At 31.7% G+C, this 11,470-nt stretch overlaps 5 protein-coding genes and 2 pseudogenes across 5 annotated transcripts in view; 4 read left to right on the forward strand and 3 right to left on the reverse strand.

Moving 5' to 3' along the window:
* Positions 1-276: 276 nt before the first annotated feature.
* On the forward strand, positions 277-1,270 carry LOC112906858 (annotated as a pseudogene).
* A 104-nt stretch (positions 1,271-1,374) lies between these two features.
* On the reverse strand, positions 1,375-2,427 carry LOC108737088. Its single transcript, XM_018469754.2, has 4 exons — positions 2,178-2,427; positions 1,975-2,124; positions 1,696-1,922; positions 1,375-1,642 (listed from the first exon to the last, which is right to left on the reverse strand). The coding sequence occupies exons 1-4, from the start codon at positions 2,343-2,345 to the stop codon at positions 1,387-1,389; spliced, it is 801 nt and encodes a 266-aa protein (XP_018325256.1). The 5' UTR covers positions 2,346-2,427; the 3' UTR covers positions 1,375-1,386.
* Positions 2,428-5,338: 2,911 nt separating this feature from the next.
* LOC108737084 (transmembrane protein 104 homolog) lies at positions 5,339-7,686 on the reverse strand. Its single transcript, XM_018469751.1, has 3 exons — positions 7,300-7,686; positions 7,031-7,243; positions 5,339-6,969 (listed from the first exon to the last, which is right to left on the reverse strand). The coding sequence occupies exons 1-3, from the start codon at positions 7,339-7,341 to the stop codon at positions 5,782-5,784; spliced, it is 1,443 nt and encodes a 480-aa protein (XP_018325253.1). The 5' UTR covers positions 7,342-7,686; the 3' UTR covers positions 5,339-5,781.
* Positions 7,687-7,988: 302 nt separating this feature from the next.
* On the forward strand, positions 7,989-8,723 carry LOC108737090 (programmed cell death protein 5). Its single transcript, XM_018469755.2, has 3 exons — positions 7,989-8,161; positions 8,229-8,340; positions 8,394-8,723. Exons 1-3 carry the CDS (start codon positions 8,096-8,098, stop codon positions 8,606-8,608), a joined length of 393 nt encoding a protein of 130 aa, XP_018325257.1. The 5' UTR covers positions 7,989-8,095; the 3' UTR covers positions 8,609-8,723.
* Positions 8,724-8,776: 53 nt separating this feature from the next.
* On the forward strand, positions 8,777-9,598 carry LOC108737089 (annotated as a pseudogene).
* Positions 9,599-9,702: 104 nt separating this feature from the next.
* LOC112904004 lies at positions 9,703-10,755 on the reverse strand. Its single transcript, XM_025973026.1, has 4 exons — positions 10,506-10,755; positions 10,303-10,452; positions 10,024-10,250; positions 9,703-9,970 (listed from the first exon to the last, which is right to left on the reverse strand). Exons 1-4 carry the CDS (start codon positions 10,671-10,673, stop codon positions 9,715-9,717), a joined length of 801 nt encoding a protein of 266 aa, XP_025828811.1. The 5' UTR covers positions 10,674-10,755; the 3' UTR covers positions 9,703-9,714.
* Positions 10,756-11,009: 254 nt separating this feature from the next.
* LOC108737082 (N-acetylneuraminate 9-O-acetyltransferase) overlaps positions 11,010-11,470 on the forward strand; it is a 17,722-nt gene continuing 17,261 nt past the window's right edge. The window contains exon 1 of the mRNA XM_018469749.1: positions 11,010-11,327. Coding sequence (XP_018325251.1) covers positions 11,304-11,327 — 24 coding nt within the window. The 5' untranslated portion in view covers positions 11,010-11,303. The remainder of the gene's footprint in view (positions 11,328-11,470) is intronic.

Consider the following 11,470-nt stretch of genomic DNA (forward strand, 5'->3'; position numbering starts at 1 on the left):
CCAGAGCCAGATGTATGTTTTCCAGTTGGTTTTCAAAACTCGTAAAATTTACATTTTCATTTTAGTAAACACACTGATGTTAGGAAAGCCAGAAAAAGGAAAACTTGTTGAGAACATGATACTGAGAATGGCACAGATGGGCCAGATAGGCAGTAAAATTGGAGAGAAAGAGCTTATTGGCATATTAGAAAGTGTTAATCAACAAATACCCCAAAGCAAAACATCAGTGAAGTTTGATAGAAGAAGGGCAGCTTTAGACTCAGATGATGAAGACTTTTAGCAATATAATTTTTACTATTCAAACAATATAATGTAAATATTGTGTTAACTGCTTTTTTACTAAGTTAATTGTCAGTATACTACAAATTTTTCAAATAAAGTGGCTTATAAATTAATCTCTGATGTAATTTAATTATGATAGGTTCGTGATTTCACTAAGCATTGTATTTTGAAGTACAAAGAGTATTAAATCCAAATTTTGAAATTTAGCTATTTCCTAAATTAGCAATTAGCGATAACGTTATCGGGTTGCTGAAACACTACATTACATAATAAAATGAAGACAAGTTAACCTACAAAATGAATGTAACAATACATAAGATATTTAAGAGTAAATTAGTGGTGAAACTAAAACAATTTCGTGAAAAAGCGTTTAGTCCTAAATATTTACTGTATTCTAATGTGGCAATTTCAATATCATTGTCAGCAACTGGAGACGTTTTCGAACAGCACTACGAAATTTTGAATGGGAACCTCAAACAATGGAACCCAACAAGAACCACACACTCAGGGATATCTGGAATGTCAGTGGGGATCCTATGTCATCACTGGTATAAGTTTTTAGATTCTAAATTGCCAGGTCATAGTATTCGGACTGTAGCAAAGAAGGTTGTTGTTGATCAATTAATTTGTTCGCCATTGTGTATCACATCTTTCTTTTTAACATTCGCTGTATTAGAGGGGGCAACGATAGGAGAATTCGTCGAGGAAGTTAAACAGAAAGCGTGGAGACTGTATGCCGCAGAATGGGTTATTTGGCCCCCTGCACAAGTAATAAACTTTTATTACCTCCCCACAAAATATAGAGTGCTTTATGACAACACCATTTCTTTAGCTTATGACGTTTATACTTCTAGAGTAAAATTTGATACTTGACTACAATGCGATTAGCTAATAATTAATAATTAAATTAAAAACTGTAACAGTGCAATAGGATTTCATCAGAGTGCCTCAAGTTCTAGTAATAGAAAAGCTAAACTGTGAAATTGTCTAATTTATAGTGAAGTATATTTTTATACAAACATTTACTAACTTTTTGTTAATCATTAAAATAATGATAAACAAAAAGAATGTATTTTAAAAAATAATAACTAATTACATTCTCGTTTATCTTTTAATCTTTGTAGCTGCAGCTATACTTTCACTATTTTTATATAGGCACAGATCCAAAAAACACATTGCAATCATTAAAGAATGCCCTAAAAGTTCTTTGTGAACTGAAGACGAGTCATAATAATGTTTCTTGAAACTCTTATCCACAATCACTGGGGTACAGGGTAAACTATTTTTAGAATTATCAAAGACTGAGGAGATAATCGAAAGACTAGAGACCTTCTCTGTACCAACAAGGATTCCAAATAATCTAAATGATAAAGAAATATAATATATGAAGCACAAAAGAAACCTATAACTTACTTAGCTGACAGTTTAGATTTTAAATAAAAAATGCTATTAGTGTGTTTAATATCCGTCTTAGAATTAGCAGTTCTTGCATCAAGAAGAGCAATTAACATTGAGGAGAAAATTAATTGCTGATTGTTGTAATTGAGAGAAATTGACTTCTGATTCAAAGGGGCAGAACTTTCTGGTAACTCAAAAATATACAAGTCCCCTTCGGGAATTTCATTAATGACAGTTTTAACCTGAAATGTACCACATTAAATCACCTATTTAGTATACTGTTTTACTATTTACGTAGCGTAGAATATCAATTGGCAAATTTCTTTTTGGTAGCTGTGCAAACTCCAAAACGTCCCATTTATTTAAAACATTCCCTTCAGGAGACAATTTTGCCCAACTCACACCATTGGGTGCTAAATGTAGGCCAACAACCGATGACAATTTCTATAAACTCTATTACGTAAGATTAAATAGAAAACAGAGCGATTCATACTTGCTTTTAATTTTTCTTGGGTCAGAACAGGAACAAGAAATTGTTTTCGGGTTTTAGGGGTCTGAACGTTATTGTTTTTTAAAATTGTATCATTTTTATCTACATCTAATTTTGCATCACTTAAAAACCGTTTAAGTCTATCTTTAACATTATTTCTTACTAACTTTATCATTGTAAACTTAAAAATTAATAATTAACTAACTACTTTCTTGCATTATTGTACTTTTTCCTTATGTTGTGAAATTTGGTTATAATCATAGATAGTTATTATAACCATCGACGTTTACTAATATATGTCTATGATTATAACCATTGATAAGGAATAACTGTCTCATCTATTGTCTCTAGTCATAGTCTTATCTATGGTCATAGAAGTCACTTGCTCATTGATTTATTTAATCTATGGATTTCTTATAATGTAATATCCATTGAAGTGGAGGGGATTATCTGTAGTCTAGTTCAATGGTAATATCAACTTATCTATGAAGTCAACCACAGAACAGTCAACCATAGAATAGTCAACAAACGTCAACTTGACAACTCCTGCGTTTAACCTCATTTTTAATGAGTTGTAGGTGTGTACCCCGAACTTTTTAATTATTTTAGTTTATCCCAAACATTCTGCAAACAAAATTACCTGAGCATGATTCTTGGGTGTTACCGCAACATTTACAAAGTAATACTTGAAGGAAGAGCAATAACATGAGTAAGAATTCAAACGTTGAAAAAGTTATCAGCCAAATAAATTCAACTAACACGAAAAAAGTAGCTGTGTTGTTTGTGATCTGTTTTACACTTTATCATGGATTTCTTCATTTTAGATATGGTATGATTTACAAATACTATCTATAGAAAAAATCATACATATACAACTATTACCTTTTATACATAAAGTTACTTGTTTTGAAATTTTAGATGTTTTTTATTTAAGGCATTGACTCATGTAGTTGGCTTCTATCAGATGGTAGGTATAAAGCAAATAAGGAATGGCAGCCCTATGGGTGCATGTTACATCGATACAGTCAAACGTAAGAAACGGACCTTTAACTTTTGTCTTTAAACGTAAATAGAATCTTTGTAGAGATACAAAAAGATGTCTGAGATATTTAGCTTTTTATGGCACATATTCCTATTTTGTTTTTATTGGAGATTCAAGAATAAAACAGCTTTATTTAGGATTTGTTGGTCATTTAGATAAGAAAGGAGGCAGCTTTCACTTGGAGGCACAAAACATGAGCAATTTAACACATGTTGATAATAAACTCAAAATAAAAATGGAGTTTTTATGGTATCCATACATATCACCTGAATTAATGAACACATATAGGTATGTTTGTAAGATACTTTCGTAAAAAAAGAAGGAAAAACCTGCATTATTGTAAAAATAAGGTAAAGATACTTTTCTTTTAGGAAATGGCAAAAAATTAATAATCGTCCTTCACTTATAGTAACAGGTACCACTATTTCTACGGTAGCAAATTATAACAAGTCAAATGAAATAATAGACGAATATGTATATAATTTAACGACGTTAGTTCGGCAGATGGACCTATTACAGAAACTTAAAACTAATGTACTTTGGGTTGTACAGCCACCTATTAATACAAAAACATTAAGGCCAGAACAAATCAATATGATTACTAATGAAAAAATTAATTTATTCAACACAGCTTCATTGGAAGTACGTACTATATTAAAACATGTATTACCATATTTTTATTATAATAGTTAGTTTTTCGACCCATAGGACGTCTTCAGGGCTCTTTAGGAACAGAAGGAATCCCTGAGGATGTCTGATGTTGTCTTAAACACCGTTAAGAGTCAATAGCTTCAAAAACCTCTGCTGGCATATTACTATGTTTTTAGGTTTTAAATGTAAACTTATAAAATATTTCAGGTCTTGACTTATTCATCAGTTAAAGTTTGGCGTAGCTCTTATCTGGTGAGTGAAGGGATGATAAGTGAAAGTCCCGATGGGATTCATTTGGCGACCAGAGCGTTAAACCATAACATTCAAATCCTTTTAAACATGTACTGNTATTATATTATTTAATTATATCAAAATATTCAAATTTACGTATGTGTAAAATCTTACCTGTTGTTGTTTAGGCTGCCCGCAATACAGAAGATGGAAAAGGGAGGGGAGGGAAGGTGCATTTTTCTGAATTTTCTTTTCCAAGTCAAAACCTGCAAAAGAAGAAAATCTTGTTAATAACAACATTACATTTTTGTATACACAAATTAACTAAATCGATTTATCGATTAGTTTTTGTTTTGGATAAAATAGGTTCGGTTATGTCGTGAAACTGGTAATGAGAAATCTAGAAAAATAAACGGTTATTAACATTACAAGATGCGTACCTAACATAATATACTACACGTAGAAAACGTTTCGACATGTATTTTTTATGTACACTCACTTTTAAATGAAATATTTGCAAAAATCGCGAAGAAACATCTACGCCACGTAAAAACTAGACGCCATGTTGGAAATTGACGTTTTACGAGATCGACCAATTTCTCAACGCCGACTTTGCCAATGTTAACATGGAATATTTGAATAATTGCATTTACCATCAAACAATAAAACAATTACCGAAAAATTGATTTCAATTTAATATTTGCCAAACAAATTAAATAAAAATCCGTATTATACATATGTAGGTACGTTAATTCATTTAACATTACTCTTTTGTTTCGTTTATTGAATTGGTAGACAAATGCAATGGTAAAACAAAAGGGAGTAATAAAAATAACAAATGAATACCCAGTAGGTACACCTATTTGCAGGGTGAAAAAAAAATAAGAAACAAGAGAAAATAAATTCTGCTTTTTGCTTCTTATTTAGAGCACGTTTCAGTGCAAGTATATGTCAATGTCGTTTAAAGGAAACACACGCATACCTCGAATTAAAACAAAAGTGGCACGGAGATGTGCTTTTAACGCGAATAGCTGGTTATTAGTCAAAAATACTGTGTACAAAAGACGCAAAATATGTACTTGTAATGGTTTCTGCAGCACGACGGCATTTTCCTAAGATTTCACGGATACCAATATGTTTACGCTGCTCCTGACAGGATATACAACACACATTAATCAACTGTAACACACGTCGAATTGTTAATAACATTGCAAACGTTCTGGGATCAAAACCAAGCAAGGTCAAAAAATTATATTATTTTTATTAAATAACTCTACAGACAACCAATTAATAGAGATACACATACTCATACACATATAAACCCGTTTAACAAGGTTAACAAAACGGAGGACTCTTTCTATTGCTTAATTTTAACAGTAACTGTAGATACACATTACTATAAAAATATTTGGTAAAGTTGTATAAAAATATATATAAAATTCAGTCTTGTTAAAAAATACCGTCATATACATATTAGTATTACATATTACATTATTCTTTAGTAGCTCATTAATTAACTCTAATTTTAAGTTAATAATCTTACACACTTACAGTGGACAGCAAAAATTACTGTTAATATATAGAAATACATAATTTTAAAATAAAACATACAATATTTGTACTTGCATAATATAATATGTAAATAAATTCCTTTAAAAGTGATTAGACTAATCGAATTTATTAAAAATTAAAAAGACCGAATAATATTAATGGTAACGCAAAGGACGCACAGAAAACACCACGCAATAACGAAATAAATCCACTTATTACCTTTGAAAGGGCTAGAAAATTTGTTGGCAATCGCCGACCCTAAATCAGCCTTGCAACGTTGCCTGGCGCAATAAACCAACGTTGCCGGAATTACATATTGTATTCCTGCGCCTGCGTAAGCGCCTGTGAATCCCACGAGCATTTTTAAATCGTGCGTGACAAACGCCAAAACAATCGGGGGTAATATCGCAACAGTCGGAAACAAAAGACGTCTCAAAACAAAGTTATACGTCTCGATTCGTTCGACGTCTAAAAATAAAGCTTTCAGGTTGCTCTGCAACGTTATCGCAAGTATTGGAAAACTAGAAGATAATGTGAAAACGGGGAATAACCCTATAAAATAGCCCATCACCTTATACGCAAAACTATCGTTGGGATTTGGGATAAAATTCAAAGTGTACAAATCCTGTACAACACTAAAAGCAAAGATACCCGTCAGGGAGAGGAGGAGATAAAAGATGGCAATTATTACCGTGTCTAAAGCAATGTGCTTGTTGACGAGTTCTTTTTTGGCCAAGGGCCCTACGAGACCGGGAAGCGAATGATGACACATGAAACTGTACACTGTGGCGCCTAATAAGGCCGGTGTCCCTATGAGACTCGCCTGTAGCGGAAACCCCCGCCTACCATAAAGTGTCAATTCGAAAATTGAATACACTATCATGAGAAAAAAGGCCGTTCCCCTAAGTATTACTGTAAAAATTTGTAAATAAAGCATCTTTTTTACATGGAAAAACGAAAACGGACCAATAAGTCCTATAAATACTATCAGCCAAACATGATAAACTTTCTCTTTGGCCATTGGGATTGATTCACTGCAAACATCTGCAAATGTAATGTTAGTGCTGTTGATTCCACACGTAATGTCTGTCAGAGTCTGTCCTATGGCTGCAACGTATATGCTCAAGTCTCCGTATAAATAAACGCATAAAACAATGTAAAACAATACTTGACCAGTTCTGTTGTAATACAATTTGGCAATTTGTCCCAATTCGAACTGCTTGGTCATTGAATAGAAACGACCAGTAGGTCTATAGATTATTGCAGTTTCTTCATTCACATCCACTTCTTCTGCCTCATCTGAATCAAGATATGCCTCGCACTCCTACAATTGTACGCCATTATGCCCCCTTGTACCCTCCAGTACTTAACATATTAGAAATTACCTCATCAATTTTGTGGGACTGTATATATCTCCATGTATGTGTCGCATTTGCGCAGGCAATACTTTCAATCACAAAAGTGCTGTTGATGTAACTTGCAAATGCAAAGATCACAAGCAAAATTGTTCCTAAAACCCATCCTCCACTGTAAAATCCAGCAGGGAGGGTCAGGGCTCCAGTACCAACGATTAAATTAAAAATGTACACTAAACCAGCCTAAAATAAATAACTTGGTAGAAGTAGGGACTTAACATTGTTAATTTTATTATTACCAATGTAGAATAGGTGGTAACCTGTCTTGTTTGATTCGGCATTATTATTATTCAATCACAATTGCAATCTTAACTTTTGTTCCATATGGTTTTGATTAAAATATAGGTATGTATAATAATGCATATGCTAATACATTAACATTAAAATAAGTAGTAGATTACTAACTGAATAACCATATCTAGTGTTTTCTAATGTTCTGTTTTGCTGGCACATCAAAATTTTTATTTTAAAACACTAATTGTAAGATAAAATTCAATTCATAATCATAATTACCATTAAATGATAACATACAACGATTTTACGCTTATCAAAAACTAATTACAACCTGATTATTTCAATGAATGTTTATGTTTATATTTATATTCTTATTTAGGTTAATATTTGCCCATTTCTAACAAAATAGTACAGTACACAAAAAAAAAAAAACAGATCTTGAAGTAGGAAGCATATTCTTTGTAAAAGCAAATTGAAACATTACGTTTGTCTGTCAGATAAAGTTGAAATTAAAATAAAATATGCCTCAAAAGAATTAACGAAAAAAAAGCAAGAAAAAATTAAATGTAAGTTAATTAGCACAAATAATACTTATTAGTGTACATATTTTTGTTCTGAAAATAAATCCTTAATAGGTGTTTTACTATAGGCAACTTCTTATGCATCTGTAATCGAATGTAGTCTACTTTGCATATTTAGGGAAATTTTACAACTTAACCTCAAAGAAACTTAATGCTGTTGACCTTTTATTATTTATTTAAAAATATAAGATCCTAGGGAATAATTAGCTTGTAATTAATTATGGGAGATGCAGAGCTGGAAGAAATTCGTAGAAGAAGACTTGCCCAATTGCAGTCACAATTTAAGGTATTGTAGAACTGAATCTCTATTCTTTTAAAAAAGTAATTATATTCCTTTATCGATGAAATTTAAGGGTGGTGAAGGAGAGTCAAAGCAAAAAGCTCAAGAAGAACAGTTACGAGCCCAAGAAGAAGTAAAAAATTCAATCCTGTCTCAAGTACTTGATCAATCAGCCAGAGCCAGATGTATGTTTTCCAGTTGGTTTTCAAAACTCGTAAAATTTACATTTTCATTTTAGTAAACACACTGATGTTAGGAAAGCCAGAAAAAGGAAAACTTGTTGAGAACATGATACTGAGAATGGCACAGATGGGCCAGATAGGCAGTAAAATTGGGGAGAAAGAGCTTATTGGCATATTAGAAAGTGTTAATCAACAAATACCCCAAAGCAAAACATCAGTGAAGTTTGATAGAAGAAGGGCAGCTTTAGACTCAGATGATGAAGACTTTTAGCAATATAATTTTTACTATTCAAACAATATAATGTAAATATTGTGTTAACTGCTTTTTTACTAAGTTAATTGTCAGTATACTACAAATTTTTCAAATAAAGTGGCTTATAAATTAATCTCTGATGTAATTTAATTATGATAGGTTCGTGATTTCACTAAGCATTGTATTTTGAAGTACAAAGAGTATTAAATCCAAATTTTGAAATTTAGCTATTTCCTAAATTAGCAATTAGCGATAACGTTATCGGGTTGCTGAAACACTACATTACATAATAAAATGAAGACAAGTTAACCTACAAAATGAATGTAACAATACATAAGATATTTAAGAGTAAATTAGTGGTGAAACTAAAACAATTTCGTGAAAAAGCGTTTAGTCCTAAATATTTACTGTATTCTAATGTGGCAATTTCAATATCATTGTCAGCAACTGGAGACGTTTTCGAACAGCACTACGAAATTTTGAATGGGAACCTCAAACAATGGAACCCAACAAGAACCACACACTCAGGGATATCTGGAATGTCAGTGGGGATCCTATGTCATCACTGGTATAAGTTTTTAGATTCTAAATTGCCAGGTCATAGTATTCGGACTGTAGCAAAGAAGGTTGTTGTTGATCAATTAATTTGTTCGCCATTGTGTATCACATCTTTCTTTTTAACATTCGCTGTATTAGAGGGGGCAACGATAGGAGAATTCGTCGAGGAAGTTAAACAGAAAGCGTGGAGACTGTATGCCGCAGAATGGGTTATTTGGCCCCCTGCACAAGTAATAAACTTTTATTACCTCCCCACAAAATATAGAGTGCTTTATGACAACACCATTTCTTTAGCTTATGACGTTTATACTTCTAGAGTAAAATTTGATACTTGACTACAATGCGATTAGCTAATAATTAATAATTAAATTAAAAACTGTAACAGTGCAATAGGATTTCATCAGAGTGCCTCAAGTTCTAGTAATAGAAAAGCTAAACTGTGAAATTGTCTAATTTATAGTGAAGTATATTTTTATACAAACATTTACTAACTTTTTGTTAATCATTAAAATAATGATAAACAAAAAGAATGTATTTTAAAAAATAATAACTAATTACATTCTCGTTTATCTTTTAATCTTTGTAGCTGCAGCTATACTTTCACTATTTTTATATAGGCACAGATCCAAAAAACACATTGCAATCATTAAAGAATGCCCTAAAAGTTCTTTGTGAACTGAAGACGAGTCATAATAATGTTTCTTGAAACTCTTATCCACAATCACTGGGGTACAGGGTAAACTATTTTTAGAATTATCAAAGACTGAGGAGATAATCGAAAGACTAGAGACCTTCTCTGTACCAACAAGGATTCCAAATAATCTAAATGATAAAGAAATATAATATATGAAGCACAAAAGAAACCTATAACTTACTTAGCTGACAGTTTAGATTTTAAATAAAAAATGCTATTAGTGTGTTTAATATCCGTCTTAGAATTAGCAGTTCTTGCATCAAGAAGAGCAATTAACATTGAGGAGAAAATTAATTGCTGATTGTTGTAATTGAGAGAAATTGACTTCTGATTCAAAGGGGCAGAACTTTCTGGTAACTCAAAAATATACAAGTCCCCTTCGGGAATTTCATTAATGACAGTTTTAACCTGAAATGTACCACATTAAATCACCTATTTAGTATACTGTTTTACTATTTACGTAGCGTAGAATATCAATTGGCAAATTTCTTTTTGGTAGCTGTGCAAACTCCAAAACGTCCCATTTATTTAAAACATTCCCTTCAGGAGACAATTTTGCCCAACTCACACCATTGGGTGCTAAATGTAGGCCAACAACCGATGACAATTTCTATAAACTCTATTACGTAAGATTAAATAGAAAACAGAGCGATTCATACTTGCTTTTAATTTTTCTTGGGTCAGAACAGGAACAAGAAATTGTTTTCGGGTTTTAGGGGTCTGAACGTTATTGTTTTTTAAAATTGTATCATTTTTATCTACATCTAATTTTGCATCACTTAAAAACCGTTTAAGTCTATCTTTAACATTATTTCTTACTAACTTTATCATTGTAAACTTAAAAATTAATAATTAACTAACTACTTTCTTGCATTATTGTACTTTTTCCTTATGTTGTGAAATTTGGTTATAATCATAGATAGTTATTATAACCATCGACGTTTACTAATATATGTCTATGATTATAACCATTGATAAGGAATAACTGTCTCATCTATTGTCTCTAGTCATAGTCTTATCTATGGTCATAGAAGTCACTTGCTCATTGATTTATTTAATCTATGGATTTCTTATAATGTAATATCCATTGAAGTGGAGGGGATTATCTGTAGTCTAGTTCAATGGTAATATCAACTTATCTATGAAGTCAACCACAGAACAGTCAACCATAGAATAGTCAACAAACGTCAACTTGACAACTCCTGCGTTTAACCTCATTTTTAATGAGTTGTAGGTGTGTACCCCGAACTTTTTAATTATTTTAGTTTATCCCAAACATTCTGCAAACAAAATTACCTGAGCATGATTCTTGGGTGTTACCGCAACATTTACAAAGTAATACTTGAAGGAAGAGCAATAACATGAGTAAGAATTCAAACGTTGAAAAAGTTATCAGCCAAATAAATTCAACTAACACGAAAAAAGTAGCTGTGTTGTTTGTGATCTGTTTTACACTTTATCATGGATTTCTTCATTTTAGATATGGTATGATTTACAAATACTATCTATAGAAAAAATCATACATATACAACTATTACCTTTTATACATAAAGTTACTTGTTTTGAAATTTTAGATGTTTTTTATTTAAGGCATTGACTCATGTAGTTGTACTTATAAAATGAAGAAA

The sequence above is a fragment of the Agrilus planipennis genome, unplaced genomic scaffold, assembly GCF_000699045.2.
Source record: "Agrilus planipennis isolate EAB-ADULT unplaced genomic scaffold, Apla_2.0 scaffold104, whole genome shotgun sequence".
Classification (NCBI taxonomy): Eukaryota; Metazoa; Arthropoda; class Insecta; order Coleoptera; family Buprestidae; genus Agrilus; species Agrilus planipennis.